Source organism: Stenella coeruleoalba, assembly GCF_951394435.1.
Source record: "Stenella coeruleoalba genome assembly, chromosome: 12".
Classification (NCBI taxonomy): domain Eukaryota; kingdom Metazoa; phylum Chordata; class Mammalia; order Artiodactyla; family Delphinidae; genus Stenella; species Stenella coeruleoalba.
In genome coordinates, this window is record NC_137158.1 from 48,427,741 (window position 1) to 48,453,863 (window position 26,123).

The 26,123-nt window shown below is 39.4% G+C and overlaps 1 protein-coding gene across 1 annotated transcript in view; it reads left to right on the forward strand.

Moving 5' to 3' along the window:
* Positions 1 to 26,123, forward strand: part of SLC35F1 (solute carrier family 35 member F1) — a 422,628-nt gene that overhangs the window by 244,000 nt on the left and 152,505 nt on the right. The window contains exon 2 of the mRNA XM_079939168.1: positions 3,818 to 3,993. Coding sequence (XP_079795294.1) covers positions 3,818 to 3,993 — 176 coding nt within the window. The remainder of the gene's footprint in view (positions 1 to 3,817; positions 3,994 to 26,123) is intronic.

Consider the following 26,123-nt stretch of genomic DNA (forward strand, 5'->3'; position numbering starts at 1 on the left):
ACAATATCTGCCTTGTAAAGTTATTATGAGGATTAAATAAGACAGAATGTATAACTCTAAGCCTAGGACTCGGCACATGGAAAGAACTTAATAAATATGAATTATTATTGCTATTTCACCTTACCTGGGTCCATTTTGTAGTAAGGGACTAGTAGTAACTTGGGAACTAAGCTCCAAAATCTTGGTTTAGTAGTTCCCCAGTGACAAAGACTATGTCTTATTCATCTTTGCATACATAGTGCCTGGCATGTGAAGGCTGTTTTATAGTATTCAACATATTGGCACATATACATCAGAAGTACTAAAATTTTTTTTCTCTTATGTAAGCACTCTGTCATTTTTTTGTGGCTTGATTTTGTTCAGGATATCACCAAGGTTTCAAATACCATGGTTGTAACTTAAGCAGTTGTAGGAATTACCATGTCCTAGCAGTAGTCGTCGACCTTCCTTTCCCAAGGAGACACACTCCATACACAGCATCTCCAGTGGACATACTCAGCACCAGGACCCACTCTCTGGTATATGAGCTGTAACTCTCCCCGCTTCTCTTCCACTTAAGGATGTAAGTTATTATGCAAGTAAGAGTGACCCAATGAGAGGATAATCATGAATCCACTCTAAATTATTTTTAATCATTTTAAACATTATTATTTTAACTATTTTTGTTATTTTTATGTTATGTATGACTAGATCAAACTTCTTCAAAGGATTCTTGGAATTCTTTAAAATTCTTCAAAGTCAGCACCTTTATTTCTCACCACTTCTGTCCAATTAGTCACCACTAACTATCCCTTCTGTGAAATTCTCTGTTCCCTTTGTTTCCATGATACCAAGTGTTGCTCTGGTACTGACCACCAAAAGTGGTCTTTCAAAGGCTGGCAGTGACTACAAATCATCTTTTGTCAGTCCTCATTCTTCATGCCCTCTAAGCAACATTCAATATTACAACTGTTCCCTCCACGAAAGTCTCTGTTCCCTTGGTTTCCTTGACATAAAGAACTATCTTGGTCTTCCCCTTAGCCTTCAAACCACTTCTGACTCCAATGATGTGCCTCTTCTTTCGTCCCTAACCCCAATCTGGGGATTCTCCAAAGACTTCCTAGGCCTTCTTATTTTATTTCCTCTTCTTCCTTCCATGTTGTTAGCATCCGTTTCCAGTACTTTAGCCGCCACTCTTATATGTAAAAGTTCCACATCTTTTTCTCCTGGTTGACCTCCCTATCCAACTCTGATCCCATGATTCTAATACTGTTGGATCATTTGGAAGTTCATTTGGCAGCTCAAATTCAATATACCAAAAATGTTTGTTATCTTTACACTAAAACCAACTCCTTATCGTGGTTTTTGTTAGTGGGTATCACACTTCTCTTAGGCTGGCTTAAAAACCTTTGAGTTAAATCCGGTACTTCTCTTTACTTCTGCTTTTCTTTCTTCTTTTTTTTGAAATCATCCTTTCATTTCAACAAAACTGTTCAGTGTTGCCTAGGTCTACCTCTGCACTGTCTTGAAGCTCTCCATTTTCTACTTCCTCTGAATGGTATTGCCCAGCTGTAAATATAGTGAAGAACATTATACCAGCATCACAGTAAAAACAATAATTATAGTATAATGATATAGAAGTAAAGGAGATATATCCCAGGGAAAAGAGGGCAGAGAAGACTTTTTAAAGGGGGTAACATAACGTGTGAGCCAAATCTTGAAAGATGAATAAGAGTCAGACTGACATGTCAGGATGAACATTCTGGAAATAATAACATGTGAAAAGGAACGCCAACAAAGAAGACCACGACTCATTGTAGAAGTGCAAGTAGCTCTGTAGGTCTGGAGCTCTGGCTTCATGGGGGAATAAAGTGGGGAAGCAGGAGGCAGAGCTTTGCGGTAGTAGGAGTGGAGGGAGGGTATTGAGGGCCTTGTTTCAGTATCTGCTACTGCATAACAAACCACCCCAAACTTCATGCCCTAAAACAACACAACCAATGATTATTTCTCACAGTTCTCCAACTGGGCAGCAATCACTGGGGATGGTTCATCTCTGCTCCACATGACTCAGGTTGGCGCTGCTCCACTGGGACCAGAGGATCCACAATCCTCACTCACATGTCTGGTACTTCAGCTGAGGTGGCAGTGGTTGGCTGGGTCTCTCTTCTTCTTTTCACACAGCCTCTCAGTATTCGGTAGTCTAGCTCTGGTTCTTTACATGGAAGCTGTATCCTAAGAGGGCAGAAAATGGAAGCCGCAGAGCTTCTTAAGGTTTAGGACCAGAAGTCACATGACATCCCCCCCTACCTTCTATTGGTCAAAGCAAGTCACAAGACCAGCTCAGCTTCTGGAAAAGGAAAATAGACCCCACCTCCCTTTGGGAGAAGCAGCATGAATATAGAGGGATGTGAGGAAATGTTGGCAGACATCTTTGTAGATGGTGTAACATAGGCCTTATAGATCACTGCATTCTGTAGGGTACCATCTCTAGGGTATCATCTATAGGGTAGGATTTTAAGCAACAGACTGACATTTTAAACTGACATGTTTAAAAATATCGCTTTGACTCCTTTGACACCTTTATGAAGATTGAATTGAAGGGTCAGGGCCAGTGCCTGGAAACAGAGCAATCTACCCATCTACCAAGGCAGCCTCTGCCAGTATGTTACAGGCTAACCTCTGCAGAGTCTTTTTCATAGGTCCCCATGCATTGCCACAATTCCTCCTCCTCGTGGAAGCAAATGGAATGAGTGATGGATGCCTTTTTTAAAAAGAAGGATACCACCAAGGTGTCCACCCAGAACCCTGCCCAGGGGTCCAGTGCCCCTTCCAGAAAGATGGATTCACATCTGCCATGGGGGAGGGAATATGCGATGCTGCAGAAGCTCTGCCTAATGCTTTTCTGTTTAGAAATACTACTCTTTGCTTATTTTATGTTCATTTTTCTTTAAATAAATAAACCAGGAAAGTCAGATGAGACCAGAAGTCTGCTTTGCAGAAGCCAGGGGCTTGTCCTGTGTCAGAGCATACAGGTGGATGTGACCATAAAGCCCACATGGGCGTTTTATTTCTATGCAAAGTGAGCCATTTGACTCCTGCCTGTAATCTCCACTACAGTGGTCTGTAGGGTCAGTGCCTATAAAAAAAGCCATAGAGAATATTCACAGAATTTGAAATGCCTTATCGTACCCCCTCAGTCACTAAATTTCCTTCGTGAATGACAGTTTTAATGTGTCAGCAACTGCGACTTGAGCAGAGGAGAGCAGAGACTAGTGCTTATTAGTGCTTGTTAGAGCAAACTGTTCAATATCTGGGAATGGAGAGGAGATAGTCCTTTTAGATTATCAGGGGTTTGTATGGCCCCTTTACCTAAGTTTTCCTAGAGCCAAGATTTTGGTCTATGAAGAAAAAAGTCTCTGTTTTTTGGTACAAGAACCTGAGGACAAGGTTGGAATATGGTCCTGTTTCGTCAGTGTTCAGGTTCTCTCTCAGGTTTCTGAACATTTGTTCATGCCATGGTGGCATCAGGATGATGTTAATTCCCCCCCAGAGCTCCAGGGCTCAGTAGGTAGAAGCCAGGATCACTTGGAGAGATTTGGTCTCAAATCTCAGCTTTGCCACTTCCTAGTTATGCGACTGTAAGAAAATTCCTTAACCCCTCTAAACTTTGGTTTCTTCCTCTGCAAAACCCCCGTAAGGTAGCATTGCTATGATGGATTAAAAGAAATACTGTTTATTGCACTTAGCCTAGTGAATGGCACAAGTGCTCAGTAAATTTTAAGTGATTGTTCTAATGGACTTAATGCTGATCTTTGCTATGTTTCTCTTTATTTCTCAGGGAGATGTTAATCTCTGTGGCTCTAGGCCAGGTGTTATCCCTCCTTATTTGTGGAATTAGCTTGACCAGCAAGTACCTGTCAGAAGATTTCCATGCCAATACACCAGTCTTCCAGAGTTTCCTCAATTACATCCTCCTCTTCTTGGTCTATACCACCACACTAGCTGTCAGACAAGGTAAGCATGCAAAATCCCGAGAATGTAGCTTCGTTTCTCTTTTAGCAACATCTGCAAGAGTGATGAGTGATGACCAGATTAACTTTTTTCACTTACAGCGTCATAAGACAATTCAAAACCCCAAATCTCACTCTTCTATTTTGCGGTAATACAGCAAACAAAATGAGTGAGTAAATCACAAAGAAGCATAAATTGTGTGAATTCAGCAGGAAGTAGGAAATGCATGTATAGGCAGAAATGTACAATTGCTTATATTTGAATTCCTTTTAGCATTCCTTGTACCCCTCAGTAAATCTAAATAGACTGCTTCGCTGGAACCTGGAACAGGCCTGATGAAGCTGTCTTAATAAATGCTAACCCTGAGAAATCCAAGGGGATTACAGACAAATATATGTTCTTGGAAAAGTGTCACGAGAAAGATAAAAATAGTAAACACAAACAACTCTAGTAATAACAAAGGGGGAAAGAAAGAAAAGAAAGCTACCACAAATGGCCATGTGAGATGTTCTGTCTAAACTTAAAAGAGCCAAAAAAATGAAACAAGTCCTCCAAGAGTCAGTGCAAGGAAAACTTATTAAAGGGCAATTGCAGTTGAAATCCTTGGGGTATATCTCTGGAGGATATACTTCAGAGACTTATGATTATACCTATGGCCCAGAAATAGCCAATAATAACCCCCCAGTATCAGCTGTCGACTGTAAAATATGCACTGAAAAGTAGCCATTAATAGGTTTGAAGACAATTATATACCATAATAATGAGTAAAGGTATGTGTATAGCCGTATACATCAATCCTAAGAGTCATACTCTTTAGAAACTTTGCTAATAAGCGTATATCAGCATTGAATTTGTATATTTCCTTATTTGGATTGTCCTTCAGAGTCATATTGCTTAATTAAAATGATTTGGCCAGGACTAGATTTCATCTTAGAGGGAGAGTAAAAATGAACAAGTTAGGACTGAATTCTAGTTTAACTTGGGATTTGTTTAAAGTATTGGAAAAGCTAATTTCATTTACTTCTCAAATATTGGTGTTATTGGTGTTTGTTTTTTAAAATTTAACATCGGTAGGCATAATTAATTTAAGAGTAACATTTCAAATAAAACCTCAGGCTACAGAAGTTATAGACATTGAGTCTCAGCTATATTTCCTCAGTAGGATTTGGAAGCTAATGATTTTGAATGCTACAAATGCATTATCTAAACAGTTATACCCACAATTTCACCATTGGTGCCTCAATCCAGGAAAGAACTCCAGAAAATGAGGAAATTGGGGAGGCATATAATTAGAAATTTACTTATGAGAGACTGTTAACATGAGGAATGTATAGTTTGGTCGTTCAAGAAGAGAGAGCTATGCAGTTTGACTTAAAAATCACTTGATGAAAGCTTGGATAATAGTTTAGAATTATTAGAGAATAGAATGATTTTAGCCCAGAACAAGGATTATAATTAAGGATAGTAAGATTAAATGAAGAGCAATTTTGCAACACTCTAATATAACCAAAAACATCACACGAAAGTGGTGAATTTACGTTCTGTAGAGATTTTTAGAACCAAACAGTCTCGACTACAAGATGGTGAACTACAACTAGTCTTTGGGTTCTTGTCAGTCTTACTTTCCAGGAGCCCAGAGATTTAGCAAAAACTCTCATCAGGGAAAAAAATAAAATCAAGCCATTCTAAGAAACAGAGAATAATTTCACAGTTACAGGTAGAGACAGAAAAGCTTAAAAAACTAAATGTAGAAAAAGACCCAAAGTTAATAATAATACCTTCTGTTGAGGCTTTATAATGTGCCAGCTACTACCTATGTGAATTACCTCTTTTATTCCTTCAATCCAAGGAAATAAGAATTATTATCCAAAATTTTATAAATAGGAGATCGGAGACTCCCCCAGCATCAGGAACCTGCTCCAGGCTACAGAACTAGGGAGAGTAGGGGCCCCTCCCAGGCTAGGGCTGGGTGCCTTCATGACCCACTGTGCCCACCCATGTGCGGTCCGGGGAGGAAGGAAGAGGGAAGGGAGACAGGTTGGAGCAAAAGGAGGATTTTTCCCTTTGAATTTCAAAACCCTGGATAAGAAACCAGCCCTGGGGGCAAAGTCTAGTGAGGCACAGCACTGATGTCAGGAGGATGTGACTGTAAACGGTGCTGGGAGAGGATGGCGAGGGTGGGCAGGGCAGAGGCATGACTGGAAAGAGGCCAAGGACCAGAAGCAGCAAGGAATTCAGAGGCTCTTTGGAAGCAAAAGACTGAAGAGGACCTCAGAAAACTCCGACTGTCATTGCAGTTGGTGATGGAGAGAACCAGTTTCTAAAATGCCCTATCCAGAGATTTCTGCATTGCCTCAGATTATCACTAAATATGCTGGTGTGTCTTTATTTGGGTGTTTACTCAGAATGTTTGTTTGTTTTAAGCTTCATCTTTAGAAGTTTTAATAGGCTGGCATTAAGCTAACATCTGGAAATCAACCTAGTAATTACATTAATTTTGTATAGGCTGATTCCGTGCCGTGTTCTAGAGACATAATAATCTCCTTCCTCATGCACCTCAAGATTTGAGAGGGAATGAACAGAGCAAAGAGGAGAGGATGCAAAGTGTGATGTGTGTGAGGAAAGTGCTGTCATGGGCACATTTTCTCCTCCCTTGCAGGTACTTCCTAAGTACTCTGCTAAGTACTCTGCCGGGAGTGCTGCAGGTCAGGATTGAGCAAGATGCCAGCCTTCCCAATTCTTCCAGCACAGATGTCACTGGCCCCACAAGGCCACCATATTCATTTGATACCACCTTAGGCCACACAACAGCAATAAGTTAGACTCAGGAATTAACAATCTTTCTTTATTGTTTTAATTATAAAATGTATGATTGTCACATGTAAACATATTGTGATAAATGCAAGAAGCCTTTCAAGAGCATTAAGGGTGATGTTATTACAAAAGCCTTGTGGAAATTTGACTTCAGAGTTGAAGTGAATTCTCCTCACCAAATTTGCACTGAACCAATGATCAAAGACTCTGAAGCAACAGAATGCAGTATAAGTTTCAGTGTAACGCCAGTTCAAACTGGAGTTTTGAATTTGTCCCTGATTATTAATTGGTTCCTACAAAAATTTGTAGAAAACCAAAAATTGATTCCTACAAAGACCATCCTCCTTAAAAAAAAAAGTATACTGTAGAACAAGTTTTAAGGCTAGCCCTTTGTGATTGGAGCTAGGTTTTTTTATTCCAGATGGTTCTAAAATTTTTAAAAATCTTGCTGTTTCTCCTAAAGAGCTTCTTTAATACAACTCTATAGAAAAAAAATGTACTTCAAAAAAGTAGTTCCAATGACAGTGTATCACATTTGAGAATTCAGATAAAATTTAGATAGCTGTTACTCGGTTAGTTGTAACCACTTTGGGGAAATTACTCGGACAATGTGGTGAAGTGGTTAAGAATCCGCCTGCCAATGCAGGAGACACGGGTTTGAACCCTGGTCCGGGAATATCCCACATGCCGTGGAGCAACTAAGCCCGTGCGCCACAAATACTGAGCCTGCGCTCTAGAGCCCGTGCACCGCAACTACTGAGCCCGCGTGCCACAACTACTGAAGCCTGCGTGCCTAGAACCCATGCTCTGCAACAAGAGAAGCTATCGCAAGGAGAAGCCGACACACCACAACGAAGAGTAGCCCCCGCTTGCTGCAACTAGAGAAAGCCCGCGTGCAGCAACGAAGACCCAACACAGCCGGGGGGGAAAAATACACACACACACACACACACACACACACACACACACACACCCCCATTGAAATAATGCCTGAAATCCAAACTCACGCTATATGTACAAAGTAGGGTTTCAGGAATTGTAAAGAAAAACGTAGTCCTCCCCTTGTGTTTCTCCTTTACTCTTGCTCTACCACCACACCACAATACTTCCAACACCAGATGTGTGGGGCTTTTCCCACACCATGCAATTCTGTGACACCAGCTGGGTGTCTTACAATATAACTCACTTCTGACAGTTCTATCTGGAGATGGATAGAAGTTATTACCTGTGCTTCTGACCTACCTGCTATAGATCAGAGGTTCCCACGAACCCTCCTTGGGTTTGGTTAATTTGCTCGAGTGTCTCACAGGACTCAGGAAAGCAGTTTACTTACTGTTTACCAGTTTATTACAAAAGGATGTGATAAAGGATATAGATGTATGCTCAGATGGAAGAGGTGAGTAGGGCAAGGTGTGTGGAAAGGGTCGTGGAGCCCCCAGGCCCTCTCTGGGCACAGCTCTTAGCATCTCCATGTCACGTGTTCACCAACCCTAGAGCTCTCTAATGAAGCCTTTACGGAGGCTTCATTAGGTGGGCATGATCATTAGCTTCATTTCCAGCCCCTCTCCTCTCTCTGGAAAATGGGAAGACGGGGCTGAAAGTTCCAGGTTTCTAATCATAGCTTGGTGTTCCTGGCGACCAGCCCCATCCAGGAGCGCACCAAGAGTCACCTCATTAGAAACAAAAGAAATTCCTATCTCTCTGGAAATTGTAAGGGATTTAGGAGCTCTGTGTCAGGAACTAGGGTCAAAGACCGAATATTAGAACCAAATATGCTCCTAGCGTTCTTCTCACTTAGGAAATTACAAGTGTTTTAGGAGCTCTGAGCCAGGAACTGGGGACAGAGAACGATACATATATATTTCTATTATCTCACAGGTATATGACTAAGAAAGTATAGTGAAGCTTCCCAAAACTTACGGATTTGCCTGGGAAGCCTCTTCCTCATGCCTACTTTTTTCTTAAAATTCCATGTAATACTAGCTGAAATCAGGAAGCAGAGAAACACAAAAAGCAAAGACTGTGAACAACTAAAGACCACTCAGTTCTTGCATTTGGATGTAGAAGCAAGAAGTGTGACAGGCTTTTAAAACAAAGGTGAAATAGGATATATTTCTTATCAAGAAAAATTATGTCATCAAACTTTTTGCCCATAAGCTTCTTTTATCAATTATTACAAGAATCCTGCTGCTTCCCAGAACTACTTTCAGCAGTTCTTAAATAATAGATATCCGTGGTTCTTTTTTTGGCAGTTTTTAACTTCTGAATATATATAAACCACACAATTTTTAAATAGTCAATAATTTCTTCTTCCTTTTCTCCTGCCAGTTTTTCTCAGTTCTTGCCTCTCCAATTTCTTTTTGTTTTCCTTATCAACAAGTTGCTCAGTGATGGGGAAGGTAAAGATTGTGGAGCAAAACCAGGATGCTGAGAGTGAAAAGAAAATACTTTCGTTCCTTGTTTTCTTCCTCAAGTTATGATGACGGGGAAAGAATGGGTATCAGTAATGAACGCATGGATAGAATCAGAAGTGCCTGCTTCTTTTTGTATACAGACCCTAGAAAGAGAAGCAAAGGTTGCCACTGTTGAGCATCATCAGAGATATTCCTGATGACTAGTTCTACAAGTTTTGCTTTTTCACTGAAAGATATTTTTATAAGCTCTTCCAATTTTGAATAAAAGACAAGCTTGCAGCTAAAAATTTGATGAGTATTGCATGAATTCCAGCAAATTCTTACATACACTTTAAAATATTTGTTGAATCTTTTATATATTTCTTTGGGTGAGTGTGAAGATGAAACAAGTTACTAATAGTACTAACAGAACACTCAAAAATATCATCATGTGTAATCCCTTTGATTTTTTCCAAAGAGAATACTGAAAAGTAAATTCATGCCTTACTGTTCAAGAGAAATATTCTCGGTTTGAACATTAAATTCCAGAAGACAGAAATCCTAGAGGTCTAGGTTCAAATTTCAGTTCTCAGTGGAGAGGCTGAAGGCATTAAGTCAGCTCAGGAATATCAAGCACTCACCCTCTCCTGATCCCTTTTACCCACTATCTTCTTTTTTCACCCAGAGCACTCAAATAGGGCAGGATTGGTGAGAGAAATATATAAAGATGACAGCCTTGTCTACACACAATAGCTGGATGCAACTCATGGCCCAGTAGTCTAGTCCCCACAAGAATGTTCTTCTCAGAATTTGTACCAGAAAAGTATTGCTCCTTTTGGTGGTGGCTGGGGAGACATTAATCAGAAGATAATTGTTGCCTCTTCCAATGTAAGGCAGGCTTCATATTTGTTCTCTGCAGAAACACTATACTTCTTACACTTCTTACAATTACATAGGCTAAATTCTCAATTACCAATGCTGCAAGATTTAAAATATCTGTGTAATTAGAAGAAACGTAGGACTTCATACGAAATAATATAGACCTCTCAGAAAACCACAAGGTCTGGGAAACTTAGGTATCTGGCATTTCACAGTACGTCAGATCCTAGAATCCCCTGAAGATCTCACCTCCCCAGTTCTGTTTGTATGGCTCTGCCTCTGTGAATCTTTGCCCCTTGCCTTTGTTGGAATTTTCTTTGGTGCTTGCTATAGGAAGTCAAAAACACAGGCCAGAGCAGTAAAAAGAGTTAAAGCAGGATCCAGGATTTTCGCAGAGCAGAAGCCTCAGTTTTGTTTTGTTTTTTAATTTTATTTTATATTAGAGTACAGTTGATTTACAATTTTGTGTTAGTTTCAGGTGTACAGCAAAGTGATTCATTTATACATATACATATATCCATTCTTTTTCAGAATCTTTTTGCATATAGGTTATTACAGAATATTGAGTATAGTTTCCTGTGCTACACAGTAGGTCCTTGTTGATTATCTATTTCCTGTATAGTAGTGTGTGTTTGTTAATCCCAAACTCCTAATTTATCCCTCCCCCCAATGTTTCCATTTTGGTAACCATAAGTTTGTTTTCAAAGTCTGTGAGTCTGTTTCTGTTTTGTAAATAAGTTCATTTGTATCATTCTTTTTTAGATTCCACATGTAAGTGATATCATATGATATTTGTCTTTGTCTGACTTACTTCACTTCATATGATCATCTCTAAGTTCATCCATGTTGCTGCAAATGGCATGATTTCATTCTTTTTTATGGTTGAGTAATATTCCATATTCCATTATTCCAGTGATGTTGTATATACGTACAACGTCGTCTTTATCCATTCATCTGTCGATGGGCACTTTGGTTGCTTCTGTGTCTTGGCTATTGTAAATAGTGCTGCAACGAACGTTAAGGTGCATGTATCTTTTCGAATTACGGTTTTCTGCAGGTATATGCCCAGGAGTGGGATTGCCAGATGATATGGTAGATCTATTTTTCGTTTTTTTAAGAACCTGCATACTATTCTCCATAGTGGTTGTACCAATTTACATTCCCACCAACAGTGTAGGAGGGTTCCCTTTTCTCCACACCCTCTCCAGCATTTATTGTTTGTATGTTTTTTGATCATGGCCATTCTGACTGGTGTGCGGTGATACCTCATTGTAGTTTTGATTTGCACTTCTCTAATAATCAGTGATGTTGAGCATCTTTTCATGTGCTTTTTGGCCATCTTGTATGTTGAAGCCTGAGTTCTGCTCATACACAGCTAGTTCAGTTTCCACTTCTCTGGATAACCTTGACTAAATGAGAAGGGATTCTTAGATGGTTGCATAAGGAAGGACTTGACAAATGTAAATACTGAATTGTAACTCCCTTGAGAGTCGTGGGGGAGATATTACTGTCACTTACCTACGTCTGGTGAGGTAATAGTCACTGGAGCCTATTAAAACATCTCCCTTATGGGAAATTACTTGGCAAACCTCCATTCCTGTTCCTTGTCATGTTGCATTTATTTTTACTTCATATGTATGATTGGAGAGTTTTATCCCCCACAGTATAGAAAGGCTGTACCTCAGTGATTTCTGAAATGAACCTTGGTGGACACTCCATGGGAATTATGCTTATGTTGGGGAAGGGAGAAGAGAAGGTGGGGCAGCGGGTGGGGGTGAAGGGATTTTTACACAGACCATGCTGGGAAATTGTTAGAGAAGATCAAAGGGGAAAATTAAAATCCATTTCTAGCAAAACTGCCTGCCAGTATATGGAGCAACTGGAACGCTCAAATACTGCTGCTGGGAATGCAAAGCGATGCGGACACTTTGGAAAACGGCTTGGCAGTTTCTTATAAAGTTAAACATCCACTTACCGTGTAACCCATCAATCACATTCTTCGAAGAGAAATGAAAACATCATATCCACGCAAAGAACTATACGCAAGTGTCCATTGCAGTTTTATTCATATTCATAAGCCCAAACTGTAACCAACCCAAAAGCTCATCAGTTTGTGAAAGGAGAAAAACAGTTGTGGTAAATGCACACAATGGAGTATGACTCAGCCGTAGAAGGAAAACGCTACTGATACATGCAATGATATGGATTAATCTCGAAAGCATTTTGCTATGTGCAAGAAGCCAGACACGAAAGCTTATACACTGTATACTTACATAATGCATAGTAATGCGATGTTCTGGAAAAGGCAAAACTATAAGGTCAGGAAATAGATCAGTGGTTGCTAGAGTGGGGAGTGGGGTGTTGACTGCAAAGGGACACAAGGGAACTTTCGGGGTAATGGAAATGTTCTGTATACCTTGATTACTGTAGAGGTTACGTGACTATATACATTTGTCAAAATTCTTCAAACTGTACACTTAAAAGGGGTGCCTTTTATTAGATATAAATTATACTTTAATACACTTGACCAAAGGAAAAAAAAAGAAAGAGAACTGTCTACTCTCACTCCATGGCTGCCATGATGAAATAACGTTATCACTGGGCTCAGAGTTTCCAATGTATAGCTATTCCCTCAGTCACTTATGGGTATTAGGAAATGCCATTAAAACTTCCTACTTCATTGTGGCATGCTTTCAGGCTGCAAGAATGAGTATAGTTTCCTCCAACCCCAGAAAATGTACCTACTCTAAAGAACTTGCTCCTGGGACATGAATTATTATTTATCAAGCTCACAACCTACTAAATAATGTAAAAGTACATAAATTTCATACATATGCAGTGCTTACAGGGTGAATCTGCCCCAAGTCAAGTCTCCCACAGTCTTAACCAAATTTACAGTACCTAATAGTGCATATACTGTTTGTGCTAAAGTGACTGAATCTCAAATAGAGTGATTCCTTAGGCAGAACTTTCAATATCACTTAGCACAATAAATGACTTTTAGACTGAAGGAAAATGACGTGAATATGCAACACCATTTTCTTTTAATGAATCCTTACATAAACTTACACACACACACACACACACACACACACACACACTATACATCAGGCCCTCCCTCATTCCCCGTGCCAAATACTTGATTAATGGATGCCCTTCTGATTCTTCTATTCCAAACAGCATATAAGCATGGAGGGAGGGATTGTCTTCCTGTTTTATCTGGAGTCTATGTTGACTGTTAATTCTGGAAATCTTTAAGCATTCATCTATCCATGCTGAGAGCTGGCATAGAGCAATACTCATTCTTGGCACGAAGCTCCAGCATTCTTGTGGGAGATTGAAGGGTGGTTACAAGATGATAACTATATTGCCTGAAGGAGATAAGTCCCCTTCTGCCAAAATAGTGCTTTGTATGTAACTAGTGTAAAAATTCAGAGGAATAGAGTTTATCCTTACAATCATCTTTCTCATTAAAAAAGAATCATAATGGAAGAACAAAGCAGTCCCTGCAGTGAATTGAATTGCTTTCCCTAAGTTTTCATTAAATCAAAGACTCAGCAGTTAGCCATCTTGCAGACACTATTGCAGTCTGCTGCATGAGATTTGCAGGGCGGGGGGGGGGGGGGGGGAATAAAACAATGAAGCAAAGTTATTTTTTCTTCACAGGATTAGAATTGCATTGTGATTATCTTTAGATCAGAGTTCCCTGTCCATGCATTTTTTTGACTGTCTGGTTTCATTCGTTTCCATTTCTGAGTTTTTGAGGACCAGGAAGAATGTGTAACTCACCAAATTTAAATGTGATTCCTGCAAATGGTGGGTTCTGACTACAAGTTGGAGTGACTGGGCCCCTTCAGTGACCTATATGAGGAAACAATATAAAAGAAATTACTTCCAGATAAAAGAAAATACGATCAAAATTTGTGACAGTTTTTTACTATGTGATATGTCTTTGTATGAAAGAACATGAATATTACTTTATTTTACCTTTAACTGCCTAATTAGTCATGTCTAAGAAAATGTCTACCCTTAAAAATCATATTTGGGAATTATTACTTATGTTCACTAAATTAAACAATTAGGATCTAGACATTTTCTGTTTCTCAGTTCAATAGAAATTCGAGAGCCATTGAGTCATCCTGGGTTAACTTGCCTGTGCTGTATTTCTTCATTTCACAAGTCAGAGTAATAATAGTAACTGCCTTACAGCTTTCACGTGGACCAAGTGAGGTAATATATGTGGAAAACTCCTAGCACAGTGTCAGACATATAAAAAGCATTCAATGAATATAATCTGCCGTCATTGGAATTAGATTTGCTTCATAAATGATTGATTTTCCTCCCCAGAAAGTTGGATTTTACACATGTACCCCTTAATTTGAATCAATTCTATCATGCGGACCCTGAAATTCGTTAGCCATATCCCAGCACTTATGTTCTCCTTAACTTGTCACTGGATGTCAGAGTAGGCACTGGTCTGATTTACAGAGGGAGCAAAAAGGAGAGACATTTTAGATGCTTTCTTACCTACGGTGTCCATTGTGAATGAGGGAATTCATTGATATAATTATTATACTAGAGCAGGACTAATTCTGAAATGCCTGAGCCCAAGTCCTTCCCCCGCAGCATGTAGAGTGGGGCTCCCTCCTGCCTGAGGAAGCTACGTGGTGGGAGACCATGGGCACCCAGAATCTGTTCAGACGGAGCCAGAGCCCCCCCTTCAACTTTCAAGCATAACTTCACTCAAATGGTCCAAACTACAAGAAATCAGAAGGGGAAGGAGGGAATCTCGCTCCCATCTTTTGACAGGGTAAGAATATTATGTCTATTTTAGAGTTGAAAAATAAAATCAGGGTGACAATAGGAAAAAATAAAACTGGTCCAAGATGAAAAAGAGCTGTGAAATACCCAGAGAGAGCACAAAGCACTGGGGGCTACACAGCCAGGGAAGTGTAGGCAGCCAGTGCGTCCTTCTCTAGCTAAGAAGGGGAGAGGCTGTCACAGATCGCGGAGCCATCGTTCAGCCATCTTTCAGCCAGAAGAACACGCTGCAGACAAACTCAATGGACTACTAGGGCCTCACCAAGTTCAAAGCAGCTGGTTCTATACCTACAAGCACAATTCAACTTTTGGCTTAGTGAATGTCATTTGCGGAGGTCGAAATTTCCAGCTGTGCTGTGTTAAACTCAGGACCATTATAGCACAGCTTTAAGCAAGCTATTGATTTTACACTTTTTTCAGACTAAAAGAAACTAAGATCACTCAGGAGCAAGCAAAGAACTCAACTTCTATAAATAAAGTTAAGGAACTTGGTAACTTCTTTTTCACAGAGCAATGTGTGGGCAGAGCTTATGTAAGTGGCATAAATGTAGAAGTCTCTGCCCTGTTAAAAATTGTAAGTTGTTTACTATATGGAAACGTAATAGATCGCAATCCCTGATTTCTCTTGTTTTGGCATCAGTTACGTTAACTAATTTAGATATCTGACAGGAAAGTCATTGATAAGTGTGTTCCTATATTCAGTGTCTCTTAACTGAAGGAATCAACCTGGTATACAAGCCAAGGATTCAAATTCTCCCTAGCCTACAGAGGTTTATAGTTTTAGGTCTGCCCATGATTACTTCATACAGAACCTTCTAGAACACTCTGACTGATTACATCTATTCAGCTTTCTCTTATCTAAATTTATCTTACTTTCCTCAGTTGCTCATTCCTCCTTTATGTGTTCTTTCATACATTATTTCATTCATTAAGTCGGCAAACACTTCTTGAGGGCCTTGTTCTGTTAGGCAGTGTACTACCAGGTGTGAAGGATACCTAACTGAGTGAAGATCATCTCCCTTCTGACACCCCTTCTAAGCTCACAGACAAGAGGAGGAGAGTAAACAGTCCCTGTCATTGCAAGAGTACAGATCTGAGCCCCACCCCCACCAGCTTTCCCTTATCTCCACCAAATCTCCATTGCAAAAGAATTTACTTCTCTGCTATCCATTTTAACAGTCTTTGCTCCGTTCAGCCACCCTTTCCCAATTATTCACAACAGAAGGATTCAGTCCAAGCAGTTAGAATCAATCCATTGCTGTTTCACAGCCTTCCTCTTGGCCTTTCTTTGACGGTGCACATCCCTTGCTCCAGGACCCTGACTTTGCATTCAGAAGAGTGGCAGCTGTTCCCCCAGTCCCTGCACCACCACCCCCCATTGCTGTCTCCTGGGAGAACACAGCACTGACATCACCCACCTCCTTTATTTAGACTTGACTGTGGCAACTTCTTGGCTGCTAGGCGTCTATGAGCTAGAGCAGTTGGTATTTTCATGATTATTAGTGGCTCCCAAGACCCTCAAAAGTCTCTTCTCCTCTTACAAGCAGTTTATATATGGATCACAGATTTAGGTCTTTTTGCCTGACTTAAGTGACCCCTTTATGTAGTGGAAAATAGCCTTTACATTTCTGGCTTTATCCTTTTAAGAAGTCTTTACCTTTCTGGTGATTTAGGAATGTACCTTTAGCACTTACTGTTACATGAATTTAAGCTCTTCCCAAGTTTCTAACAATGATAAAATAGAAACCACGATAATTTAATGTTATAAAATGAAAAGTAATAATACAGTGGAGGATATCAGAGTTCACAGCCTTTATTCTAGTACCTGACAAAGGGAAAAGACTGCCTGGGAAAAGGCTCACTGGGACCTTTAGCGTATGTGGAGGGATGGGAAGGAAGGACAAAATATTAACCGCTTGCTTTCAACCAACTAGCTCATCTTATTTTCTTAGCGTGCAGCACGCTCCATTCATCACATCTCTTTCAAGGTGTTAGGTTTCCATCTCGTAGTATTCTAGAGGAGTAAACTAGGGTTACAATAGGTACAATTTCCAGTAGTTCCAATTCATTTCTAGAAAGTAGCACAGATAAATATCCAACTAAGTACAGCAATGACTGTAATTCCCTTGAAGAAACCATTATTGCATCCTCTTAATCTTGTACCAAAATCCCTGATCTAAATCTATTTATTCATGGCTTCACCTGAAAACCAGAAAAGAGTATCTCCCCTTAGCAAGCGTATCTCTAGCCACAGGTATCCCCTGTGTATCGATGCAGCTCCCAAGGTTAAAGTTTAAACACAGCCAGCAACTAACTTAGAAAAGTCCCATCATCTCTGGGGTTGAAGTTTCATTTGATTGTGGAATATATTGATGGTACAAAGTTGTCTTCAGTTAAATTTCACAAATATTTATTGAGCCCACTGGGTACCAGCACCTGATGAGACCCCTTCAGATGCCCTCTTTCCATCCCCATCAACCCTAGCACTGCCTAGCATTCCTTCTCACCTGGACCGCTGCTACCACCCCTGAACAGCTCTCTGTCTCTGACATCTGCCACATCTTCATCACTGTAATCCCTCTTTTAAAACTTTATTTATGCTAAGCTGAAGTGCAGCAGTCAACCAGGCTTTGGATGATCATGTAAATCCTTGTTTATTTGTGACTTTTATTGAAACCAGGATTTTTAAAAACAGTTGGGAGAGGAATTGGTTAATAAAAGGTGACTATTTTCCATGTCAATTAAAATCAACATCTACTTTCCAGCTTCATTTTGTAAACCGAAATACGGTCTTTTAACAAGGATTCAAAGACACGCAAAATCAAGATACTAGAATGTTGCTATTTCTGCTTTCTAATATGCCCATCTACTTGAGGAAAGGAGACCAGAGATATAATAACTAATTTTTGTTTTCTGAGTAGGGTGTCTTCTGAAGTGCAAGCCAAGTTGCCTTGGGTTTTAGAGCAGGAGACGTTGATCCTAATGTAAAAAAATAAACTTAATATTTTAGGTACTAGTTTCAGAAGATGTAACTTTGGTTCATACTGTGCTCTGTACACAGCATTATCGCTAAACTCAAAGAATTCAGTTCTGGAATTCCCTGGCGGTCCAGTGGTTAGGACTTGGCACTTTCACTGCTGTGGACTGGGTTCTATCCCTGGCTGGGAACTAAGATCCCAGATCCCGCAAGCCACGTGGCGCAGAAAAAAAAAAAATCAGTTCATCTCTTAATATAGAACTTCCAATTAAAATCAATTCACTTTGGGGCTTCCCTGGTGGCGCAGTGGTTGAGAGTCCGCCTGCTGATGCAGGGGACACGGGTTCGTGCCCCGGTCCGGGAAGATCCCACATGCCGCGGAGCGGCTGGGCCCGTGAGCCATGGCCACTGAGCCTGCGCATCCGGAGCCTGTGCTCCGCAATGGGAGAGACCGCAACAGTGAGAGGCCCGCGTACCGCAAAAAAAAAAAAAGAGAGAGTGCTTCTCACCTATGGCATAAATGCCACTCTCTTCTTCAAAGGAAATCTTTGTTAAAATTTTGTTATTCACCATTCACAGAATTTTTTTATGCATATGCATCACGTACATGGTTATAATGTGTTTTTCATGTAAATGCTAGGAGCTATACATATTGTTCTGAAACTTGCTTTTTCCACTTAATATATACTGGAAATTTTTCCATCTCAGTACTTGTATATTTACCTAATCATTTTTAATTGCTACGATAGTATTGATAAACTCACAATTACTGGTCATACAGATTGTTGCCATTTTGCATTTCCATCCATTTACGAGAAACAACCTTGTAGATATATCCTTAAATACATGAGAGTATCTCATAGTTTAGATTTCTAACAATTTAAATGCTGAGTCAAGAGGCATTTTAAATATTGATAAATATCACCGAATCTGTCCTTTCCAAAGGTATTACCAGTTCAAAAGCATACTAACAGTATTTGAGAGTATCTGTTTTCCCATTTACTTATTGACATTTGATATTATCAGTAACTTTTTTTCAATCTGAAAGGTGAAAAATACTTGTTTTAAATTTCATTTCCTTAATTACCAGTGAAATGAGCATCCTTTCACATGTTTATGGGCAAGATGAAATAACTTTTAAACCCTAAAATAAAAACATGAAATGGTAATGATCCCTCTGCAGTGTAAGAATAAGTCCCAGCGGACTCCTTTCCTTCTTTCTTTAACTCAGTCTCTTGTTTTCATCTCCTCATGAATTAGTGCAAAGAAGGGAAAACAAATGGGCCCTGTGATACCTTCCTCTGGAAGAACGCCACCGCCAAAACATTGGAGTAATAATGTGGAAATTTATATCATCCATAAACCTTTTATAGTAGTGTAATTAGTAGGGCTATTAATACTACCCAAGCCTAGCTTTCTTTATGGCTGTAAACACAGCTTGTGATCACATAAATGACATCAGTAATAATCCTTTAGGGCATCGTGTAAACTAAAGTACTTGAGTCAGTTTAGCTGTGGTATAACCAGAATTATCCATTCAAAAAAAAAAAGATTATTTTTGCTTAGAAAGCAGAATATGAGGGGGAACCCAGGGGCATTTTCCAGCATTTGGATTTTGGATTCCAGGGGAGGTTTACCGGTGTTAATATGTCTGAGAAGAATGGATCGGAGAGAGAAATAGAGATCATTTTAGCCAATATCAGTGCAGGAATATGCCCATCAGCCAAATAGATCCTGTCTTTTTCTATAGCTCAGTGTCATTGACATATGGTTTTCTTCACTCTTGTGGCATTTTTATTAATGTTTAATACAAAAAGAATGAAGTCAGTTTAGTATATATGTTTTTTTATCTCTTCTGTAAAAAATAATGAAAGTGGCATGGAAGTAGGTTCCAGGAATCCCAAATCGGTCTAAATTAGCAGCATGGTTTAGATGACTGCTGTGGGATTCAGAACAGTCAAATTACATTCAAGGATGGTTTCTACCACGGTTACGTTCCTTCCTTAAGCAGGTCAACGTAATATCTCTGTGACTCAAATTTCCTCTGTAAAAAAATGAGGATAACTATTACATAAAAGTTGTTTACTAATATATATTGATCATTTTATGTGCTCCAAGGTGGTTTCATTAACATGCCAATCTAGTTGATATTTGAGAGACAGTATTTAATTGTATGTGACTTTTCTAGGGTTGGCCTTTAATTTACTTCTGGCTCTGAATAAAAGTAGTATATTCCAGGATGAGTAAGATTTTTCTGAAGCAACAGGTGAAAAGCCAGTCCATTCAACTTGGATAATTATTGACAGAGAAGAACACACTTAAATGAGGGAGAAAGAAAGAAATAGTGCATAGTGAGTTTGTTTGATTTTATGACCACGCTATGCACCATTTCAAGTACCCCCCAAAAGAGAAAGAGAAAGGAAATGAGAATGTACAACACAACTACATCATCTATAAGCCTTATAACCGTCATTTAGGTCATTTTATGGATACGGAAACTGAAGCTTTGAGATACTGACTTATCAAAAAGTGTAGAGCCGCTTCTATTTAGCATATGGTAAATCACAGAAGACCATCAGTCTCACTCTACCAACAAAAAACATATAAAATCATTGTTTTTATGAACCTACCAGAAAGCTAAGGAAGGAAAGAGACCTAAATGTATAAAACTACAGAAAATTCCCTTTGTGAGACAGAAAAGATTCACAGCTTCTCTCATTCATGGCAGAGTGACAAGAGAAGGAATCTACAGAGAGGTTAAAAAAAAAAAATAAAGGCAGCCAGAACTTTAGGTTTTATTGGCCACATGTGAGCTGATATGGCAGATTTTAATTCTAAAGGACCCCAGCCACAGAGCAGGTCTACGTATACCTGCAGACCATATTTCATGGATCTGTGTCTAGTGCTGGGCGTGTAGTATACCAAAGCCTGAGGTGTGGAGCAGGAGAGCTAAAAGAGGTTCCACCTGAGTTGTGTGGAGCCTCCCCAGGTACATGACAGTCTTCCTTTGAAGGTGGAGGGAACAGTGCAGGGGATCTGAGAGAAATGAACTTGAGGCACAATAGACTTTCACCTTCCAAGGGTTGGAGGCATGGCAGGATTGCTGAGGGAAATCTTTCAGAGACATTCCAGACAGAGAGAGATTTCTATGATGCAGAAAGCCTGTCACATGACTGGAGAGCAAAGAGAATTCCCCAGCAACCCAAACAGTAGTCAGCTGAGCTGTAATGCAAAGATATATTTTTTAGTGGTTCAGACAGTTGGTTGCTTTGTTGCAAAGTGCAAAGAGAGCTCTAAAACCTCAACAGTGCTCAAACCTCAAGTCTTGAAAAAAGGTAGTGCGGATCCTACTTGCAAATATTTGAAGTCAGCAGTGAACTAAGTCAAACTAAAGGTACAAGAAAGTGCAGCCCCACTGATCAGATTGACTCAGTCCCAAAAACCAAGCAGACTGACACAAAAAGGGCATCCTCTTTTGGAAAGTAAATATTATTTAGTTCAGCCTCTACTGTTATTTTATACAAAATGTCCAGATACAATAAAAAATTACTAGACATGTGAAGAAGCAAGAAAAATGTGACACATGGTCAAGAGAGAAAATAATCAATAGAAACAGACCCAGTGATGTCATAGATATTGGAATTATCAGACAAGAACTTAATAATAACTACGATAAAAATCATAAGTTCTAGTGGAAGAGGTTGAAGATATGGGGAGTTTCATCAGAGACCAGGAAACTTTTTTTTTTTTTTTTTTTCTGTACATGGCCCTCTCACTGTTGTGGCCTCTCCCATTGTGGAGCACAGGCTCCGGATGCGCAGGCTCAGCGGCCATGGCTCATGGACCTAGCCGCTCCGTGGCACGTGGGATCTTCCCGGACCGGGGAACGAACCCGTGTCCCCTGCGTCGGCAGGCAGACTCTCAACCACTGTGCCACCAGGGAAGCCCAGGAAACTATTTTTAAAATAGTCAAGTAGGAGTTCTAGAGATAAAAAACACAATATCAGAAATGAAGAATGTAGGATTCAGCAGAGGAAAGAATCTGTACACTTGAAGATAGGTGAGTACAAAATATCCAGTTGGAACAGGAAAAAAATGAGTGAAAAACAAAAAGAAAAACAATAGACTACCTGGGACAAAATGAAATGATCCATTATGCATGTGATTGGACTCCAGAAGAAGAGAGAGACAATGGGGAAGAATAAATATTTGAAGAAATCTTAGCTAAGAACTTTTCAAATTTGTTGAAGGACATCAAATAGATCCAAGAAGCTCAGGAAATCCCAAGCAGTATAAATGCAAAGAAGGCTATACCCGGTTATATCATAGTCAAACTGCTAAAGACTAAAGACAAAGAGAAAATCTTGAAAGCAGCAAAAGAAAGAAGATACACTACAAAGAGGGAAAAACACCACTTGCTAGAAACAATAGGGCCAGGAAGGCTATGGAACAACTTTTTTAAGGTGCTGGAAAAAACAACAACCTGTCATCCTACAAGTCTATGTATAATGAAAGTATCTTTTTAAGGGAAGGCAAATAAAAGGCATATACCTAATAAGAAGCAGAGCCCAGACTTGAACCAGAACCCTATAAATGGGACTTCTGCTTCCCATCACAGTCAGCTCTGCCCTTACCTCATTGTGTTTGTTGTGTTTTGGGATATGATATGGGCAATGCCAGCTTTAAGTGTTTAATTTTTACAGTTTGTTTTTATTATAAAAATAATGACTGTTGAGAATTCCCTGGAGGTCCGGTGGTTAGGACTCAGCGCTTTCACTGCTGGGGCCTGGGTTCAATCCTTCAATCCCCTGGTGGGGGCACTAAGAACATGCATGCTGTGTGGCATGGCCAGAAAAAAAGTTCTCATTTTTTACTTCCTATAGACTCAAATTGACAAATTAGAAATGAGAGACAAGCTCCACTGAGTAGCTCAACATGGCCCACTTTCCTTGATCTCTTTCTTAGACTTGAGATGTGAAAAGTCATAACAAGAATCCTTGTCAATCCTTCTCTGTTAAGGCAAATCCTCATTGGCAATAAATATAAGAAATTCAATACTTTAAATATGCAAATTTGGAATAATCTATTTCTTTCTAACTTGAAGAAAACCGTCAGAAAGAGCAAAATTTTCCAATCAGTTAACACAATGACATTAAGCTAATTATTTGGGTTATAAAAGAAAGCAAAAAGTTTTATGTGGTTTCCTCCTGCCGAGGATACTCTGGTAACTCCACATGTCGTCACTCAGATGTTTTGCAGTTTCGTGACATGAAGCAGCCTCACCTTCACAAACATCACCATTGTCTTTGTCATACACATGTATATTACCAACTAATACGGCCAGCAGTTTTAAAAATTACCATTTTTCAGAATGTATTCACGCCTGCATTTGGGGGCAGAAAGTGAGAAGTCATACCTGAAGGGTAGGAGAAAAGGCTTGTTTTGTAACAAACTTGAGAAAGTATCTGTAGTCGCTACATTGTTCATAGTTGGCTAATCTGATTTTAGACAGAGTCAAATAAGGAAAATAATTTTTTGTCGTTTATAGTGAGACTGTTTAAAGAACAAAAAAGTACTGATGGAGACTTTAAGAGTCACCTACTCCAACTGTATAATCTCTACCTCTACAATATCCAAACCAGGGACTCAAAGTATACTTATTTTGAACTCATTATATTCCAGGGAAATGCATCCCATCTTTGGTCAACTCTGACCATTAAATTTCTTCCTCACAATGACTCAAAACCTGTTTCCTTTTTCACTGATAGCCAGTATCCTAAATCTATTTTGGGAGGCCCCGTGGAATATTAAATTCTTCTCACTGAAATATTTGAAACACACCTCATGTACATTTTTCTCCTCTAGGCAAACCTCTGCAGACCCTCTCCATACTGATTTCTTAGCACCTTCCGTTTATTCCTTTTCCCTTTGCGAGAGAAAAACCCACTGCTCTGCTGTTCAGAGTGGAAAGAGAGTGATCACTTCCCTCTTTCTAAGTATCACATTTTTTATAAAATTTTAATCTGCAGTTGATCTTTTTTTTTTTTTTGCACTCAAAGCTCACAGCACCTACATAATGCCAAATGAAAAAGTGATTTATTTTCTTACATATTCCTATATCCTTATTGTAGGAAAGAATTTTCCCAAGCAGCTACTTCCATAACTTTTAACTTGTTAAAAAGTTATTTTTTCTGATACCTGACCAGAATTTCTGCCACTGTCTTATAAACCCACTTCTTTCTAATTATCTTTTGTATCCCTCAAAGTCACCTTAAGTCATATTAAATCACCAAACCTCTCCATCTTTGATTAAGGACTACTGCACACTTTTTAGAGCTGTCTTCATAGGTCCTTTTTTCTATGCTTATCATAGCTTTCAGTGCACACCTTCAAACTCTCTTTGATCTCTCCATGGTCCCTAAAAATGGGAAGCTATACATCAGATACTGTTAAATATAACTGACAGAAGTTTCTCTTTTCTAAGTAAGCCTCCCTATCCTTGTACTATCTTAGACAAATTTTACTTCATTGTATTTCTTCCATTAAATCAAAACTTACTGGAATGGTTAAGAAAGTAAAGGAGGTAAGCCTTCCCGTGTCCCTTATAGATGGAGCATGGGATAGTTGTATGGTTCATTGTGAAAACTCAGAATGAAAAGGATGGATTAAAATTCTTTAAGAATTTTCCTCTTGAGTTTAAAAGGGAAAATGCCAGAACCTTGGTCAGGGAATGATCTCCGTTCTGATCCCGTCCAGTCTCTGCTTTTGATTGTCCTCTAAGCTCCTCACTGATCTATGACAAATTGGTTACAAATTGCAGATCCTTCTTAGTCCTTTTTTAATAATCAGTATTCATACTTTAAGTAGTTTCTTCCTCATGTATAGTTCCATTGTTCTACAGAATGATCTCTTTAATTTGGTACTATAGTTTCCAAGTCCCTTTGGCATCTACCATGAACCCTGAAAACAATGGTCTCTGCCTGCTTAGGAATGGTTTTACATTGCATGAGTGTGAAGGGGCAGTGGGTACATAGACCACACTGGCCTTTGGCAGGAAGAAAATTTCTTGGTTAAGAGCTGCCTATCAAGCCATTCCCTATTCCTCTTTACTTGTTTGACCTCTTCCTGAGGTCACACTGTTAAACCTCCTTTTGTTGCAGTCCTGGGTTGGGTGGATGTTGACTTCTCTCATGCTCACTTTTGTAAGGTGTGGATACTACTATTCCTACGACAGTAACTTTCCCAATGTTGCAACTCAAGTAACCCCCTAAACCTGAAAACCACAGCAATTCAGATCCCCATCACTCTTACCTGTAGATTCTGTTCAGACCCCTAGGATATCTTCACCACTGAATATCAACAACACCTCCTAGGACTTGGTGATTTGGATTTTTGACCCTTCTCTGGAGGATGCCAGCTCTTCTGTCCTCATACCTTCCCTCATTCTCCACCTAGAATGTTCTGCCTCACGTCCTTCTCCACACCTCTCTTGTCAGAGCATCCTGTTTTAGGGCTCAGCCGCTCACCTGTGTGTGGAAGGATATCTTTGGACCCTGTGTTTCTACAGCTACTTTTAAAAAAACTTTTCATGTCCTTTTGTTTGTATTCAATTCAGCTGACCATCTTATTTATAAGAATTTATTTTTAGTATTATTTTTTAACATTAAAAGTGAATTTTGGCATATTTTTTCTCATGATACCTATTACCTAACATTTGCTTATAAAAGAAGGATCACAAGTAGTTTAAGGAGAATCATATGAAGTAAAACCAGATGCCTTTTTTGGTCCACTATGCCCGGAAATGGAGAAAATTCCCTGCACTGAGCCTCACTGAGGACTCTATCCTAACCACGGTCAACTAGAAGAGACTGACAGGACTCATAAAGAAACTCAGAAAATCACAAGACAGATGTAAGATTTATCCCAAAGATAACTCTCTTGTCTTGTTCCTAGGATTTTTCAGTACCTCTGTGAGTAGATTTGTGCTCTAAAAACCCAGGTCTGTGACTGACACAGAATCAGATTTGCCCATGGTAGTTCTGCAACTCAGTGTCTTAAAACTAAGCTCAGGTAAATAGCAAACTAGTTTTGAACATAACCCTTAAGAATATTTTTATGAGGAGCCATAAATAAACAATGTCCACATTACTAGAAATTTTAATGAAGACTTTTTAGTGCAGAATATATGTGACTCAATGGATTCATCTCTTTCCTAGACAGAGATTAACCTAATTTTTTGTTGTTGTTAA